At 35.3% G+C, this 16779-nt stretch overlaps 2 protein-coding genes across 2 annotated transcripts; both read right to left on the reverse strand.

Annotated features, from left to right (window-relative positions):
* Positions 1-300: 300 nt before the first annotated feature.
* LOC121979535 lies at positions 301-1617 on the reverse strand. Its single transcript, XM_042531524.1, has 4 exons — positions 1594-1617; positions 786-1089; positions 553-685; positions 301-361 (listed from the first exon to the last, which is right to left on the reverse strand). Exons 1-4 carry the CDS (start codon positions 1615-1617, stop codon positions 313-315), a joined length of 510 nt encoding a protein of 169 aa, XP_042387458.1. The 3' UTR covers positions 301-312.
* A 458-nt stretch (positions 1618-2075) lies between these two features.
* LOC121980446 (cytokinin dehydrogenase 9-like) lies at positions 2076-4541 on the reverse strand. The gene is made up of 5 exons (XM_042532478.1): positions 3686-4541; positions 3449-3576; positions 3093-3353; positions 2718-2980; positions 2076-2609 (listed from the first exon to the last, which is right to left on the reverse strand). Exons 1-5 carry the CDS (start codon positions 4281-4283, stop codon positions 2291-2293), a joined length of 1569 nt encoding a protein of 522 aa, XP_042388412.1. The 5' UTR covers positions 4284-4541; the 3' UTR covers positions 2076-2290.
* Positions 4542-16779: the final 12238 nt, after the last annotated feature.

Raw genomic sequence — 16779 nt, forward strand, 5'->3', positions numbered from 1 at the left:
ATATGAATAAATACAAAGTGTGTACCACAGGACGATGTATCAAATAGAAGGTACATAAGTCAGATAGGGCATCAAATAAACCCTAGGTCCTGAACATAATGTATAAAAATGGTTGTGTCACTACCTCTAGAGCATGTATGATTAGGTAAATAATAACATGCAGTGCATAATAAATAAACAAGCAAATATGTATCAGATCATGTAGTGACCAACCGAAATAAATGGGAAACACAATCATTGCTATTTGTTAAACACTTTATTATGCATATCAAAAGACATAAGTCAAAGTACCCGCCTCCAATCGAAATAAGATCAATCCGGTGCAACTCGGACGTCGAGATGCTCGTCTCGAATCAAAGTCCTGTAATAAATCGTACAGTTAGCTAAGTTAATTATAAACAAATAACTAAATAATTTCCAAATCCACCAACCATCTAGGGTTAGCTTCATTAACCCTAATTATACCTTTAGATTTATTCCAAATCTAAATTAACAACTATTGCTAACATATCTAGCAATCATCTACAACGGAGACCAATTCCTACACTATACCTCAACCACAGTCGTTGTGGCTCAATAGCAAAGATCGTTGTTACTGGACCTAGAGTGGGCTGCTGGACTAAAGGTCCTCCACAGCCAAGACCTCCGGTTGAAACTTCACTGTCGGAATTCAAGAAAAGATTCACTGATCAAACCAGACAACAAACATCTAAAATTAGTGAACAGATGAACTCCAAAGAAGGAATACCACTACAATCCCACAACAAAAACACAATCTCCCTTACCTCTTCGTTCACAGCTAGGGCAGATAACAATGAAGACAGAACCACTGTGAAAAGTAAAATAGGGCACGACACTGGTGAGGAAGATCCCTGCGATTGCCGGCTGCTCAAGCAAGGAACAAGGCGGTAGTCGGCAGTGGCGTCGGAGCCGGCTAGGGCACTCGAGATGGAGGAAAGCTCGGCTCTGATGTGAGGTGATCGGAGATAGAGCTCGCGGTGGCCGGCTGTGATGGCAGCGCGAGATGCTAGGGCAGAGGTGTCGGGGATGGAAAGAAAAAGATGAAAAAAAATGGAAGCTCGCGGCTTGCTAGGGCACAAGGTCACTCGACTGTGGAGAGGAAGAAAAGAAAGACAAAGGAGAGGAGAAGTGGCCGAGAGATTTCAGGTTTGGCGAGGAAGAAACCACCGGGCCGGCGGTTAGGGCACAGAGATCGCGCGTGGGGAAGAAGGGGGCGCGGTGAGGCTCGGCTCGGGTGAAAACACGAGAAAAACAAAAGAATAAAGAAAATAAAAGAAAAAAAAATGAAATGTAAATATAAATATTTCCTCACATAAATGGGGTAGCCTAAACAGGTTTTTCTGGACCCCGTTTTATCCTCGTAAACTCGTCCATACGAGCTCCGAAAAATTTCCAAAAATTCTGAAAAATTCCCTTATTAATATTCGCCTATTTTCGGTATTTTACATATTATTTGAAGATAATAATGAAGAAGTTAATTTAAAGTGAAACGGTCACAGGATGCATAAGCTATGGACTGGAATGGTGTGAAAATTGATGACAGGATGCATAAGCTATGGACTTTAATTTTACCCGAGCTAAAATCATCTTCTCCATATCCAAGTCTTATAGAGGACAAAAGGTGGGGGGAAAATGATACAACAATTTAAGGCGCCGATAATTTTGCTCATAGAAATCATATTTAAGTGAAAACTAGGAACACAAAATATTATCTAAGGTAATATTAGAATTGAAAGGTAAAATGTCAGTTGAAGTGATCATTTCTGTTGTAGATCTAGTGATAAATTTGCAATGGATATCAATGTTGATTGTGTTTTTGTGAAAAGTGTGGAATCAAAAGTGATGTGATCAATGACCCTGCTATCTAAAATTCAAGGCTTAGTGAATATAGAATTAATCGAAGCATTTAGAAAGGGAGACAAGCCGATTGCACTAAGTGAAAAACCTACTGTATTAGAAGTAATCCTTTGAAATCTTTGTTGTTGTTAATAATAATAATAATAATAATAATAATAATAATAATAATAATAATAATAAGTTGAAGTTTACATCTGACTTCATTAATTAGTAGCAAGAAACGCAATGGTAATGTTAGTCCATTGCGATACTTTCAGAATATCATTTTTGACATGGTTATATTCAACAAGGTTGGTGCGCGCCTTGGTAAATTAGCTTTATACAGGTCTTGTTTTGCCGGCCACGGATGAATATACTACCTTAGCTTGACCGAGTAGTTCTCAATCCTGTACATGATTAGCTTCAGGATGTATTACGAGGAGGAGGAGGACTGCACTCCCTTGTGGAATATTCTTTGTCCGGGAGCGAGGATGGACAAGGGATCATAAATGCCTTTCCTATGGGCAAACATCTCCCATCTGTCACCGTAGTGGCCTCTCCACTCTTCCTGTGTTGTATAGTATGGCAAGTACTGCTTCATTTTGATTCCTTCCTTGTTGCAGAAATCTAGGATCTTTCTATTCTGTTTCAGCGCTTCCTCTAAGCTGCCAGGAGATGGTGCTGAAGATAGCAAGGCCACCAAGTAGAAGATCTCCTCATCTGGTATCACTGCTGATGTTCGATTATCCCACCTGCACCCACCGTTAAAGATGAACAAATATATACAATTCAGTTTGGATTTGCTAGCTAGCTAACTAGTAGATGATGACTTGATAATTAAGATATATATAATTGCTTACTTTGATCGATTAAGTGGATATAGAAGAATGGGGCCTCTGCTACTGTCTCTCAGAATTTTGCCAAAGACTTCCCTTGCGAAGTCTTTGATTCTGGCTCTTGGTATGAAGAGGTTGAGCCATGGGTGTGGGACATCCCACAGCCCTTTGGACCTCAGCTTCACTTCGGACGCATGAACTCTATCTAAGAACTCCAAGTAGGAGACTTCCGATTGGAAAAGCGTGGACGGTAGGTACCTCAGCTTGGACAAATGTTGCTCGACTTGCTGTAATTTATTATCAATGAATTAATCAAAAACGATTAATGAGAATGTTATTCTTATATCATGCAAGCTAAGAAATTGATTGGGTGTGTGCATGCGTCTAATAATGTTATACCTGGTCCATGCTCTCAGCTTCATGTTGGTTGAAGTTTTTAGTCATCTCGAGACAAAAGAGAATCTTGCCATCGGAATCAAATTGGCTCGCTCGGACAGGATCCCTCGGGTTGAACGAAGATCTCCAATTGTTTATAAGTCCTGTCCTGTTGGTGATCACGAAGCCTTCTATGTAATCGAAGGTCTCCTTTGCCGATATCAGCATTTCCTGGTCCTCCGTAAAGCTAGTGAAGTCAGAGTACAACACTCTAATCCATCTCACCTGCGCCAGAGACATGCACGCGCTGAATTATATTACATACTGACTAATGATTCAGGAGCGTCCATATAATTGCACTAGTCCAGATCGTTTAGTACCATCTCTGGAGCCGGCTCCAGTGCAATCTGCGCTCTTGTGATGATTCCAAACTGGCCCAGCCCTCCCCGAGCAGCATGGAAGAGCTCACTATTCTCTTCCTCGGAGCAATTCATCACCTCTCCTTTGCCTGCATCCCAACATATATTTTATATATATATATATATATATATATATATATATATATATATATATAATTTGAGTTTAAATTTCAGAGTAGGTGGAAATAGGTTATGAACCTGTGACGATCTCGAGTTGGTACACATTGCTGATCTGTGGGCCGTGCCGAAAAGCCTGTCCACTGATCCCGGCGTTGGACAGTGTTCCTCCAACGGTGAGGTGGAGGTAGTCGGTCCACGACTTGGGCGCCAGCCCATGCTTCAAACACTCCACCAGCACATTGATCCACAGCTCTCCTCCGGAGGCGTCCGCGTAAGGCTGCCCTCCATGATGCTGATGCACCACCCGGGTCCCCCCACCGAGCGCCTCCATTCGCACCACTATTCCACCGTCAGTCTGAGCCTGGCCCTGAAGAGAGTGCCCGTGGCCACGGGCCGCCACCGTGAGCTTTGATCTCGGCCCTAACTGGAACACGTGCTGCACGGTGGAGACAACATCGGAGACGGACGCCGGGTACAGGACTGCCGCCGGCAGTAGCTGGTATATATTCCCGAAGTCCTTTGCGGCCAGGGGCGCGTCGTCGAAGCTTAAATTGCCTTGGAGGTGGAGGAGCGGTCGGAGGGGGGAGGGTACCACGGGGTTGGAGACGTGCGTGGTGACGACGCTGACAAGGGCTACGATGAGGAAGAGGTGAAGGAAGTAGCTATGCATGGCCATTAATTGGTGGTATATATGATTTATGTGGAGTTTGAAAGAAAAAGGAAATTAGAGAGGCAGGGTAGACAGACAATATGCAGAAAGCGAGAGAGGGATCGGAGGGAATTTAAAGGCAGAGTCAAGAGCTAATGGATTTGTCAACTAGTGTTTGATGGATCTGGGGATTGTAAGAAGACGGGCTACTCTGGTGCCTGCAGTGTGTCTGTCATAGGTTTCCTTCATATCAATCAGACATTTGATTCGTCGTCGTCTCAAGCTGTGTGTTACTTTACCAAGTGGATGTATGTATATAAAGGCGAGCAGCAAGCGAGGTGCGAGAGTTTAGCGACGTGGCAAAGCCTTCTCCCACGAAACTGTAACTGCAGTCAGCCAGCCAGCCAGCCTCCTTAGTGCTTGGGCCATCGCTTTGTGGTAGAAGCACCAAACGTTCTAGAAGATATGGAGCGGACTCACTGGTCCTCGACACACATACGTTCCAACTCAAACACTGACTGTTAATGACGAACTGAGCTTGTTCTTGAACACTATCACATAAGAGTAGTTCAAGCATATAGCACGGCATGCAAGGAGTTGGATATTGTAGGGGAGGAAGGTGGATGAAGTTTATGCTTACTATATTCTGTTTTTTATGTGGAAGGAGTCTCTTTATACAGAACTCTGAGACACGACAACCTATTAATGAACGAATAAAGTCATTTACAACCTTTGCTCGTTCGGTTCAAAACGTCAACAGTCGGTTATCAATGATCGGTCATTCTTATTTGTGTGGTTACCAATTTGTTATTAACGCCACACCAATTCATATCTACACGTTAATATGTCCGTCAGAAGGTAAGAAAATTAATCCAACTTGTAAAATATTGACTAACTTAGTTGGGCAGTTGTTGCTGTGATATTCGATGAGCTTAAGTTGTGGTGTTTATGCAATCCGAATATGGATTTACACTTCCCCGAAGGCATGTCCGTACATATTTATAATATCCATAATTATGATTCGATTTAAATCATATTTCATGCCATAAACTCTGGGTACAATAGTTATCTTAGTGGCCTCTGTAAGAAAGCTATATACTAAAAATGAGAGTTGATCATGTCTGAGGGCTAAGTCGATGGATGTTGGGATATGATGCTTTTGTTGACTGGTCGAAGACTCTGAAGGCGTAGATCTCCTGCTGACACGAACCTGTAAGCACAACATCGAACCGGGGAAGGGTTCCCCAGCGATGGTCCTCCGACGCTCAAGTAAGATCTCCGACAGAAAGAAGTAAAGCAAAGAGGAAACGAGAACTGTAGCTACAATAAAGCATAGAGCATACCTCCGTTGAAGTCCAGGGGTCCTTATATAGGGCTCTCCAGAAGCGCGTGCACGCTCCCTGAGGCGTACACGTTCCTCAAAACATATCTGTAATGGACCTGTTAGAAAAGCGTGTCTGACGCCATATCTCAATAGCCCGAGCATATCCCTGACGTGACAGTGGAAACGTCCACCGTACGATTCTCTGTCTGACCATGCCGCCCGCCACACAGCCTACCGGCGACACTAATCCCTAGGAAGATATTCCCAGCTACTCCTTTTGTCTGCTATCGGGCCGAGCGGGGTAGTCGCTTGGCCAATCAACTGCTAGCTGTTATCATGGTCGGGCCGAGCGGGGTAGCCGCTCGGCCAATCATCCAACTGTCCTGGCTCCGTCTCGCTGAGCGAAGAAGCCATATGTCCGCCGGGGCGAGGTTGACCCGCTCGGCCAATCATCCAACTGTCCTGGCTCCGTCTCGCCACTACAAAAAAAACATATATTTGGGGACAAATATTTGGAACGAAAATTATTCGTCCCAAAATTGCGACAAATTTTGGGTCGAAAAAAAATTTCGACCCAAATAACCAACGAAAATTGCAACAAAAAAGTTTTGTTTCAAATTTGCAACAATAGAACATTTCGTTGCTAAATTCGTCGCCAAATCTGGAACGAATTCAGAATTCGTCCCAGATTTTGGGACAAATACTGGATTCGTCCCAAATTCTGGGACGAATTCAGAATTCGTCCCAAATTCTGGGACGAATCCAGGATTCGTCCCAAAATCTGGGACGAATCCAGGATTTGTTCCAAAAATGACATTATTTTTAAAAAAAGACAATCAAATATCGAAGGCTTATATCTTGACCTAGAGACATCGAAATTTGATAAAACAAGTTTCTATGCATTCGTATCATTAATTTGATCGTAAATATGTCACCATGAATATTTTTTAAATAATATTTTAAGTGATTCAAATTTATAATACCAAATTAGGTCAAATTGCAATTAAAAAATACCAAAAATAAATATATTTGGTAATAAATATTTTTATGGATATATTTACGATTAGGACAATGATACGAACACATAGAAATTTATTTCATCAAATTCCGATGTCTCTAGGTCAAGATATAAGCTTTCGGTCTTTGATTTAATGTAATTTAAATTAAATTTAGTTTTGGGACGAATCCAGGATTCGTCCCAAAAATTTAATTATCTTAAAAAAAAAAAACAAAATGGGACGTCTCATATACGGACCTAGAGACATCGGAATTTGATGAAATAAATTTCTATGCGTTCATATTATTGTCCTGATCGTAAATATATACATAAAAATATTTTTTAACAAATATATTTATTTTTGGAATTTTTAATTCTAATTTTACCTAATTAGGTATAAAAAATTTAAATAAATTAAATTATTAATTAAAAATTACGGATGGTGACATATTTATGATCAGGGCAATGATACGAACGCATAGAAATTTGTTTCATCAAATTCTGATGTCTCTAGGTCAAGATATAAGCTTTCGGTCTTTGATTTAATTTATTTTAAATTAATTTAAGTTTTGGGACGAATCCTGGATTCGTCCCAAAAATTTAATTATCTTAAAAAAAAAAAAAATGGGACGCCTCAAGACATCGGAATTTAATGAAATAAATTTCTATGCGTTCGTATCATTGTCCTGATCGTAAATATATACATAAAAATATTTTTTAACAAATATATTTATTTTTGGAATTTTTAATTCTAATTTTACCTAATTTGGTATACAAAATTTAAATAAATTAAATTATTAATTAAAAATAATGGATGGTGACATATTTATGATCAGGGCAATGATACGAACGCATAGAAATTTGTTTCATCAAATTCTGATGTCTCTAGGTCAAGATATAAGCTTTCGGTCTTTGATTTAATTTATTTTAAATTAATTTAAGTTTTGGGACGAATCCTGGATTCGTCCCAAAAATTTAATTATCTTAAAAAAAAAAATAAAATGGGACGCCTCATATACGGACCTAGAGACATCGGAATTTGATGAAATAAATTTCTATGCATTCGTATCATAGTCCTTATCGTAAATATATACATAAAAATATTTTTTAACAAATATATTTATTTTTGGAATTTTTTATTCAAATTTGACCTAATTTGGTATGAAAAATTTAAATAAATTAAATTATTAATTAAAAAATATGGATGGTGACATATTTACGATCAGGGCAACGATACGAACGCATAGAAACTTGTTTCATCAAATTCCGATGTCTCTAGGTCAAGATATAAGCTTTCGGTCTTTGATTTAATTTATTTTAAATTAATTTAAGTTTTGGGACGAATCCTGGATTCGTCCCAAAATTTGGGACGAATCCAGAGATTCGTCCCAAAAATTTAATTATCTTAAAAAAAAAAAACAAAATGGGACGCGTCATATACGGACCTAGAGACATCAGAATTTGATGAAATAAATTTCTATGCGTTCGTATCGTTGTCCTGATCGTAAATATATCCAAAAAAATATTTTTTACCAAATATATTTATTTTTGGAATTTTTTAATTCCAATTTGACCTAATTTGGTATTAAAAATTTGAATCACTTAAAATAATATTTAAAAATGACATATTTACGATCAAGGCAACGATACGAACGCATAGAAACTTTTTTCATCAAATTCCGATGTCTGTAGGTCCATATTTAAGTTTTCAGACATTAATTTACAACCGTTCACTGCACAACACCTTTTTAGTTAATAGCAACCTATATATGTATTAAAAAATATCTACCTAGAGACATCGGAATTTGATGAAATAAATTTCTATGCATTCGTATCATAGTCCTTATCGTAAATATATACATAAAAATATTTTTTAACAAATATATTTATTTTTGGAATTTTTTATTCAAATTTGACCTAATTTGGTATGAAAAATTTAAATAAATTAAATTATTAATTAAAAAATATGGATGGTGACATATTTACGATCAGGGCAACGATACGAACGCATAGAAACTTGTTTCATCAAATTCTGATGTCTCTAGGTCAAGATATAAGCTTTCGGTCTTTGATTTAATTTATTTTAAATTAATTTAAGTTTTGGGACGAATCCTGAATTCGTCAAATTTGGGACGAATCCAGGAATTCGTCCCAAAGTTTGGGACAATTTCTGGATTCGTCCCAAATTTTGGGACGAATCCAGAGATTCGTCCCAAAAATTTAATTATCTTAAAAAAAAAAACAAAATGGGACGCGTCATATACGGACCTAGAGACATCAGAATTTGATGAAATAAATTTCTATGCGTTCGTATCGTTGTCCTGATCGTAAATATATCCAAAAAATATTTTTTACCAAATATATTTATTTTTGGAATTTTTTAATTCCAATTTGACCTAATTTGGTATTAAAAATTTGAATCACTTAAAATAATATTTAAAAAATATGGATGGTGACATATTTACGATCAAGGCAACGATACGAACGCATAGAAACTTTTTTCATCAAATTCCGATGTCTGTAGGTCCATATTTAAGTTTTCAGACATTAATTTATAACCGTTCACTGCACAACACCTTTTTAGTTAATAGCAACCTATATATGTATTAAAAAATATCTACCTAGAGACATCGGAATTTGATGAAATAAATTTCTATGCATTCGTATCATAGTCCTTATCGTAAATATATACATAAAAATATTTTTAACAAATATATTTATTTTGGAATTTTTATTCAAATTTGACCTAATTTGGTATGAAAAATTTAAATAAATTAAATTATTAATTAAAAATATGGATGGTGACATATTTACGATCAGGCAACGATACGAACGCATAGAAACTTGTTTCATCAAATTTCGATGTCTCTAGGTCAAGATATAAGTCTTCGATCTTTAATTTTATTTTTTAAAAATTAATTTAAGTTTTGGGACGAATCCTGGATTCGTCCCAAATTTCGGGACGAATCTAGAGATTCGTCCCAAAGTTTGGGACGAATCTAGGGATTCGTCCCAAAAATTTAATTATTTAAAAAAAATAGGACAAAATGGGACGCGTTATATACGGACCTAGAGACATCGGAATTTGATGAAATAAATTTCTATGCGTTCGTATCATTGTCCTGATCATAAATATATCCAAAAATATTTTTACCAAATATATTTATTTTTGGAATTTTTAATTCCAATTTGACCTAATTTGGTATTAAAAATTTGAATCACTTAAAATAATATTTAAAAATATGGATGGTGACATATTTACGATCAAGGCAACGATACGAACGCATAGAAACTTTTTCATCAAATTCCGATGTCTGTAGGTCCATATTTAAGTTTTCAGACATTAATTTACAACCGTTCACTGCACAACACCTTTTTAGTTAATAGCAACCTATATATGTATTAAAAAATATCTACCTAGAGACATCAGAATTTGATGAAATAAATTTCTATGCATTCGTATCATAGTCCTTATCGTAAATATATACATAAAAATATTTTTTAACAAATATATTTATTTTTGGAATTTTTTATTCAAATTTGACCTAATTTGGTATGAAAAATTTAAATAAATTAAATTATTAATTAAAAAATATGGATGGTGACATATTTACGATCAGGGCAACGATACGAACGCATAGAAACTTGTTTCATCAAATTCCGATGTCTCTAGGTCAAGATATAAGCTTTCGGTCTTTGATTTAATTTATTTTAAATTAATTTAAGTTTTGGGACGAATCCTGGATTCGTCCCAAAATTTGGGACGAATCCAGGAATTCGTCCCAAAGTTTGGGATTTCTGGATTCGTCCCAAATTTTGGGACGAATCCAGAGATTCGTCCCAAAAATTTAATTATCTTAAAAAAAAAAACAAAATGGGACGCGTCATATACGGACCTAGAGACATCGGAATTTGATGAAATAAATTTCTATCTATTTGGTCCTAATCGTAAATATATCCATAAAAATATTTTTTACCAAATATATTTATTTTTGGAATTTTTTAATTCCAATTTGACCTAATTTGGTATTAAAAATTTGAATCACTTAAAATAATATTTAAAAAATATGGATGGTGACATATTTACGATCAAGGCAACGATACGAACGCATAGAAACTTTTTTCATCAAATTCCGATGTCTCTAGGTCCATATTTAAGTTTTCGGACATTAATTTACAACCGTTCACTGCACAACACCTTTTTAGTTAATAGCAACCTATATATGTATTAAAAAATATCTACCTAGAGACATCGGAATTTGATGAAATAAATTTCTATGCATTCGTATCATAGTCCTGATCGTAAATATATACATAAATTTTTTTTTTCACAAATATATTTATTTTTGGAATTTTTTATTCTAATTTGACCTAATTTGGTATGAAAAATTTAAATAAATTAAATTATTAATTAAAAAATATGGATGGTGACATATTTACGATCAGGGCAACGATACGAACGCATAGAAACTTGTTTCATCAAATTCCGATGTCTCTAGGTCAAGATATAAGCTTTTGGTCTTTGATATAATTTATTTTAAAATAATTTAAGTTTTGGGACGAATCCAGAGATTCGTCCCAAAAATTTAATTATTTTCCAAAAAAAAAAACAAAATGGGACGCGTCATATACGGACCTAGAGACATCAGAATTTGATGAAATAAATTTCTATGCGTTCGTATCGTTGTCCTGATCGTAAATATATCCAAAAAATATTTTTACCAAATATATTTATTTTTGGAATTTTTAATTCCAATTTGACCTAATTTGGTATTAAAAATTTGAATCACTTAAAATAATATTTAAAAAATATGGATGGTGACATATTTACGATCAAGGCAATGATACGAACGCATAGAAACTTTTTTCATCAAATTTCGATGTCTGTAGGTCCATATTTAAGTTTTCAGACATTAATTTACAACCGTTCACTGCACAACACCTTTTTAGTTAATAGCAACCTATATATGTATTAAAAAATATCTACCTAGAGACATTGGAATTTGATGAAATAAATTTCTATGCATTCGTATCATAGTCCTTATCGTAAATATATACATAAAAATATTTTTTAACAAATATATTTATTTTTGGAATTTTTTATTCAAATTTGACCTAATTTGGTATGAAAAATTTAAATAAATTAAATTATTAATTAAAAAATATGGATGGTGACATATTTACGATCAGGGCAACGATACGAACGCATAGAAACTTGTTTCATCAAATTCCGATGTCTCTAGGTCAAGATATAAGCTTTCGGTCTTTGATTTAATTTATTTTAAATTAATTTAAGTTTTGGGACGAATCCAGAGATTCGTCCCAAAAATTTAATTATCTTAAAAAAAAAAAACAAAATGGGACGCGTCATATACGGACCTAGAGACATCAGAATTTGATGAAATAAATTTCTATGCGTTCGTATCGTTGTCCTGATCGTAAATATATCCAAAAAAATATTTTTTACCAAATATATTTATTTTTGGAATTTTTTAATTCCAATTTGACCTAATTTGGTATTAAAAATTTGAATCACTTAAAATAATATTTAAAAAATATGGATGGTGACATATTTACGATCAAGGCAACGAACGCATAAAACTTTTTCATCAAATTAGATGTCTGTAGGTCCATATTTAAGTTTTCGGACATTAATTTACAACTGTTCATTGCACAACACCTTTTTAGTTAATAGCAACCTATATATGTATTAAAAAATATCTACCTAGAGACATCAGAATTTGATGAAATAAATTTCTATGCATTCGTATCATAGTCCTTATCGTAAATATATACATAAAAATATTTTTTAACAAATATATTTATTTTTGGAATTTTTTATTCAAATTTGACCTAATTTGGTATGAAAAATTTAAATAAATTAAATTATTAATTAAAAAATATGGATGGTGACATATTTACGATCAGGGCAACGATACGAACGCATAGAAACTTGTTTCATCAAATTCCGATGTCTCTAGGTCAAGATATAAGCTTTCGGTCTTTGATTTAATTTATTTTAAATTAATTTAAGTTTTGGGACGAATCTTGGATTCGTCCCAAAATTTGGGACGAATCCAGGAATTCGTCCCAAAGTTTGGGACGAATTTCTGGATTCGTCCCAAATTTTGGGACGAATCCAGAGATTCGTCCCAAAATTTAATTATCTTAAAAAAAAAAACAAAATGGGACGCGTCATATACGGACCTAGAGACATCAGAATTTGATGAAATAAATTTCTATGCGTTCGTATCGTTGTCCTGATCGTAAATATATCCATAAAAATATTTTTTACCAAATATATTTATTTTTGGAATTTTTTAATTCCAATTTGACCTAATTTGGTATTAAAAATTTGAATCACTTAAAATAATATTTAAAAAATATGGATGGTGACATATTTACGATCAAGGCAACGATACGAACGCATAGAAACTTTTTTCATCAAATTCCGATGTCTGTAGGTCCATATTTAAGTTTTCAGACATTAATTTACAACCGTTCACTGCACAACACCTTTTTAGTTAATAGCAACCTATATATGTATTAAAAAATATCTACCTAGAGACATCGGAATTTGATGAAATAAATTTCTATGCATTCGTATCATAGTCCTTATCGTAAATATATACATAAAAATATTTTTTAACAAATATATTTATTTTTGGAATTTTTTATTCAAATTTGACCTAATTTGGTATGAAAAATTTAAATAAATTAAATTATTAATTATAAATATGGATGGTGACATATTTACAATCAGGGCAACGATACGAACAGAAACTTGTTTCATCAAATTCCGATGTCTCTAGGTCAAGATATAAGCTTTCGGTCTTTGATTTAATTTATTTTAAATTAATTTAAGTTTTGGGACGAATCCTGGATTCGTCCCAAAATTTGGGACGAATCCAGGAATTCGTCCCAAAGTTTGGGACGAATTTCTGGATTCGTCCCAAATTTTGGGACGAATCCAGAGATTCGTCCCAAAAATTTAATTATCTTAAAAAAAAAAAAACAAAATGGGACGCGTCATATACGGACCTAGAGACATCAGAATTTGATGAAATAAATTTCTATGCGTTCGTATCATTGTCCTGATCGTAAATATATCCAAAAAAATATTTTTTACCAAATATATTTATTTTTGGAATTTTTTAATTCCAATTTGACCTAATTTGGTATTAAAAATTTGAATCACTTAAAATAATATTTAAAAAATATGGATGGTGACATATTTACGATCAAGGCAACGATACGAACGCATAGAAACTTTTTTCATCAAATTCCGATGTCTGTAGGTCCATATTTAAGTTTTCAGACATTAATTTACAACCGTTCACTGCACAACACTTTTTTAGTTAATAGCAACCTATATATGTATTAAAAAATATCTACCTAGAGACATCGGAATTTGATGAAATAAATTTCTATGCATTCATATCATAGTCCTTATCGTAAATATATACATAAAAATATTTTTTAACAAATATATTTATTTTTGGAATTTTTTATTCAAATTTGACCTAATTTGGTATGAAAAATTTAAATAAATTAAATTATTAATTAAAAAATATGGATGGTGACATATTTACGATCAGGGCAACGATACGAACGCATAGAAACTTGTTTCATCAAATTCCGATGTCTCTAGGTCAAGATATAAGCTTTCGGTCTTTGATTTAATTTATTTTAAATTAATTTAAGTTTTGGGACGAATCCTGGATTCGGCCCCAAATTAGAGACGACTTCAGGGATTCGTCGCAAAGTTTGGGACGAATTCTGGATTCGTCCCAAAATTTGGGACGAATCCAGAGATTCGTCCCAAAAATTTAATTATCTTAAAAAAAAACAAAATGGGACGCCATATATACGGACCTAGAGACATCGGAATTTAATGAAACAAATTTCTATGCGTTTGTATCGTTGTCCTGATCGTAAATATATCCATAAAAATATTTTTTACCAAATATATTTATTTTTGGAATTTTTTAATTCCAATTTGACCTAATTTGGTATTAAAAATTTGAATCACTTAAAATAATATTTAAAAATATGGATGGTGACATATTTACGATCAAGGCAACGATATGAACGCATAGAAACTTTTTTCATCAAATTCCGATGTATCTAGGTCAAGATATAAGCTTTCGGTCTTTGATTTAATTTATTTTAAATTAATTTAAGTTTTGGGACGAATCCTGGATTCGTCCCAAAGTTTGGGACGAATCCTGGATTCGTCCCAAAATTTGGGACGAATACATAAATTTGTCCCAAATTTAGGGACGAAATTGGGAACAAAAAATATTTGTTCCTAAAAACCCTAGATCTAATTCCCAACCCGATTCTTTTTCCCTTCTCTCTTTTCTTTCCTCTCTCTCCCCCGTTCCCCCTTCTTCCCATCTGCGATTTCCAGGTTTCGGCCACATCTCCGACCGACGACGGCGTGATCTACGACGATCGGCGGTGGAAGGTTTTCGTTTGGTAAGCAAAACGCTCTCAGATCTCTCTCTCTCGGCGTCGCTGGACTCCCTGCCGGCGCGGGCTGGCCGCGTCCAGGCGCTGCCTGGCCGCCGCTGCCTGGCCTTGTGCATGGCCGGCGGCGGCAGCCGCTGCCTGGCCGGCGGCGGCAGCCGCTGCCTGGCCGGCGGCGGCACCTGCTGCCTGGGCTCCGGCAGGCCCTGCATGGCCTCCGGCAGCCTCTGCCTGGCCTCCGGCAGTCCACTGCCTGGCCTCCGGCAGTCCGCTGCCTGGCCGGCGTGTGGCTGCCCGCTGCCAGGCGATGGCTGGACGGCGTATGGCTACCGCTGTGCACCATTTTGGCAGTTGGCTGGACTGTTTATGGCTGCCGCCGTGCACCATTTTATCAGTTGTTTAAGTTAATATTCAAATATTACTGTCTGAATTGATAATGTTCTTTTGTGCAGGTCTCATTTTGACGTGATCTCGGTGTAGTTGAAGACCTGTATTTGTTGACTTCTTTTCGGTATTCTTAAGTTCGTTATTATGCATTTACTTTGTATATAAAGTTAGCTTTAAATAATTTTATTATAGTTGATTAATTGCGTTCCGTCTTTTTAATTAGCTGTTGTTTTTTGTTTTGTCTTCAATGATAAGATTTATGTATAGTTACTTTTAATAATGTTTAACTAAACAGTTGAATTCAGGTAAAATGCAGAATGAGCGAAGTTGGATGTATAACAAAAATTTGCCTAATCGTCAGGGGTTAACTCCTGAGTTTATCACTGGACTGAGGCAATTTTTAAATTTTGCATCTACTCAAGTTATGTATATGGATGGCAAGAAGATAAGGTGCGCGTGTAGAAAATGTCACAATGGGAAATTTTTACCCACCGATAAAGTTGAAGAACATCTTTGTAGATTTGGTTTTACTCCGAATTATTATAATTGGACAAGTCATGGCGAACCGTTCATATCTGATGAGGATTATGGACGGAATTTGCAAGCCTCTGCTAGTGGGGATCAGAGTTATTATGAACAATTCAATCCATATCAGAGGATGGTAATTGATGCAAGTTGTCAGAATTATATTCCCGAGACGCTTGGTGCAAGTTCTAGTTTTCCTCCAACAAGTGAACAAATGTTTGCCACTAATACATTGCAGTTGGAGGAGCCTGATGTACAGTCTGGATGAAATATATTACAAATTTCAAGAAGTATTGAGTCTATAAATGAACCATTATATTCCGGTTGTGACAGTCAGACTAAATTATCTCTCACATCCAGATTATTAAATATAAAGGCAGATCATAATATGTCGCAAGATTGTTTTAATGATGTTGTTCAAGCGTTTGACGATACATTGCCACGTGATCACAGTTTGCCTCTTGATTTTTACAGTATGAAAAAACTGGTGAAAGATTTAGGTCTTCCAGTTGAAAGAATTGATGTTTGCAGAGATGGTTGTATGTTATATTGGGGAGATGATGCAGAAGTAGAGGTTTGTAAATTATGTAATCAAGATAGGTATAAGACAACCAGGAGTCAACAACGACGTAAAGCACACAGCCAGTTGTTTTATTTACCTTTAACTCCTAGGTTACAAAGATTGTATGCATCAAAGGCAACTGCGGAACACATGACTTGGCATGCAACTCATCAAACATAAGAGGGTTTAATGTCATCCATCAGATGCAGATGCTTGGAAAAATTTTGATAGAACATATCCAGATTTTGCAAAGGAG

The sequence above is a fragment of the Zingiber officinale genome, chromosome 5A, assembly GCF_018446385.1.
Source record: "Zingiber officinale cultivar Zhangliang chromosome 5A, Zo_v1.1, whole genome shotgun sequence".
NCBI lineage: Eukaryota > Viridiplantae > Streptophyta > Magnoliopsida > Zingiberales > Zingiberaceae > Zingiber > Zingiber officinale.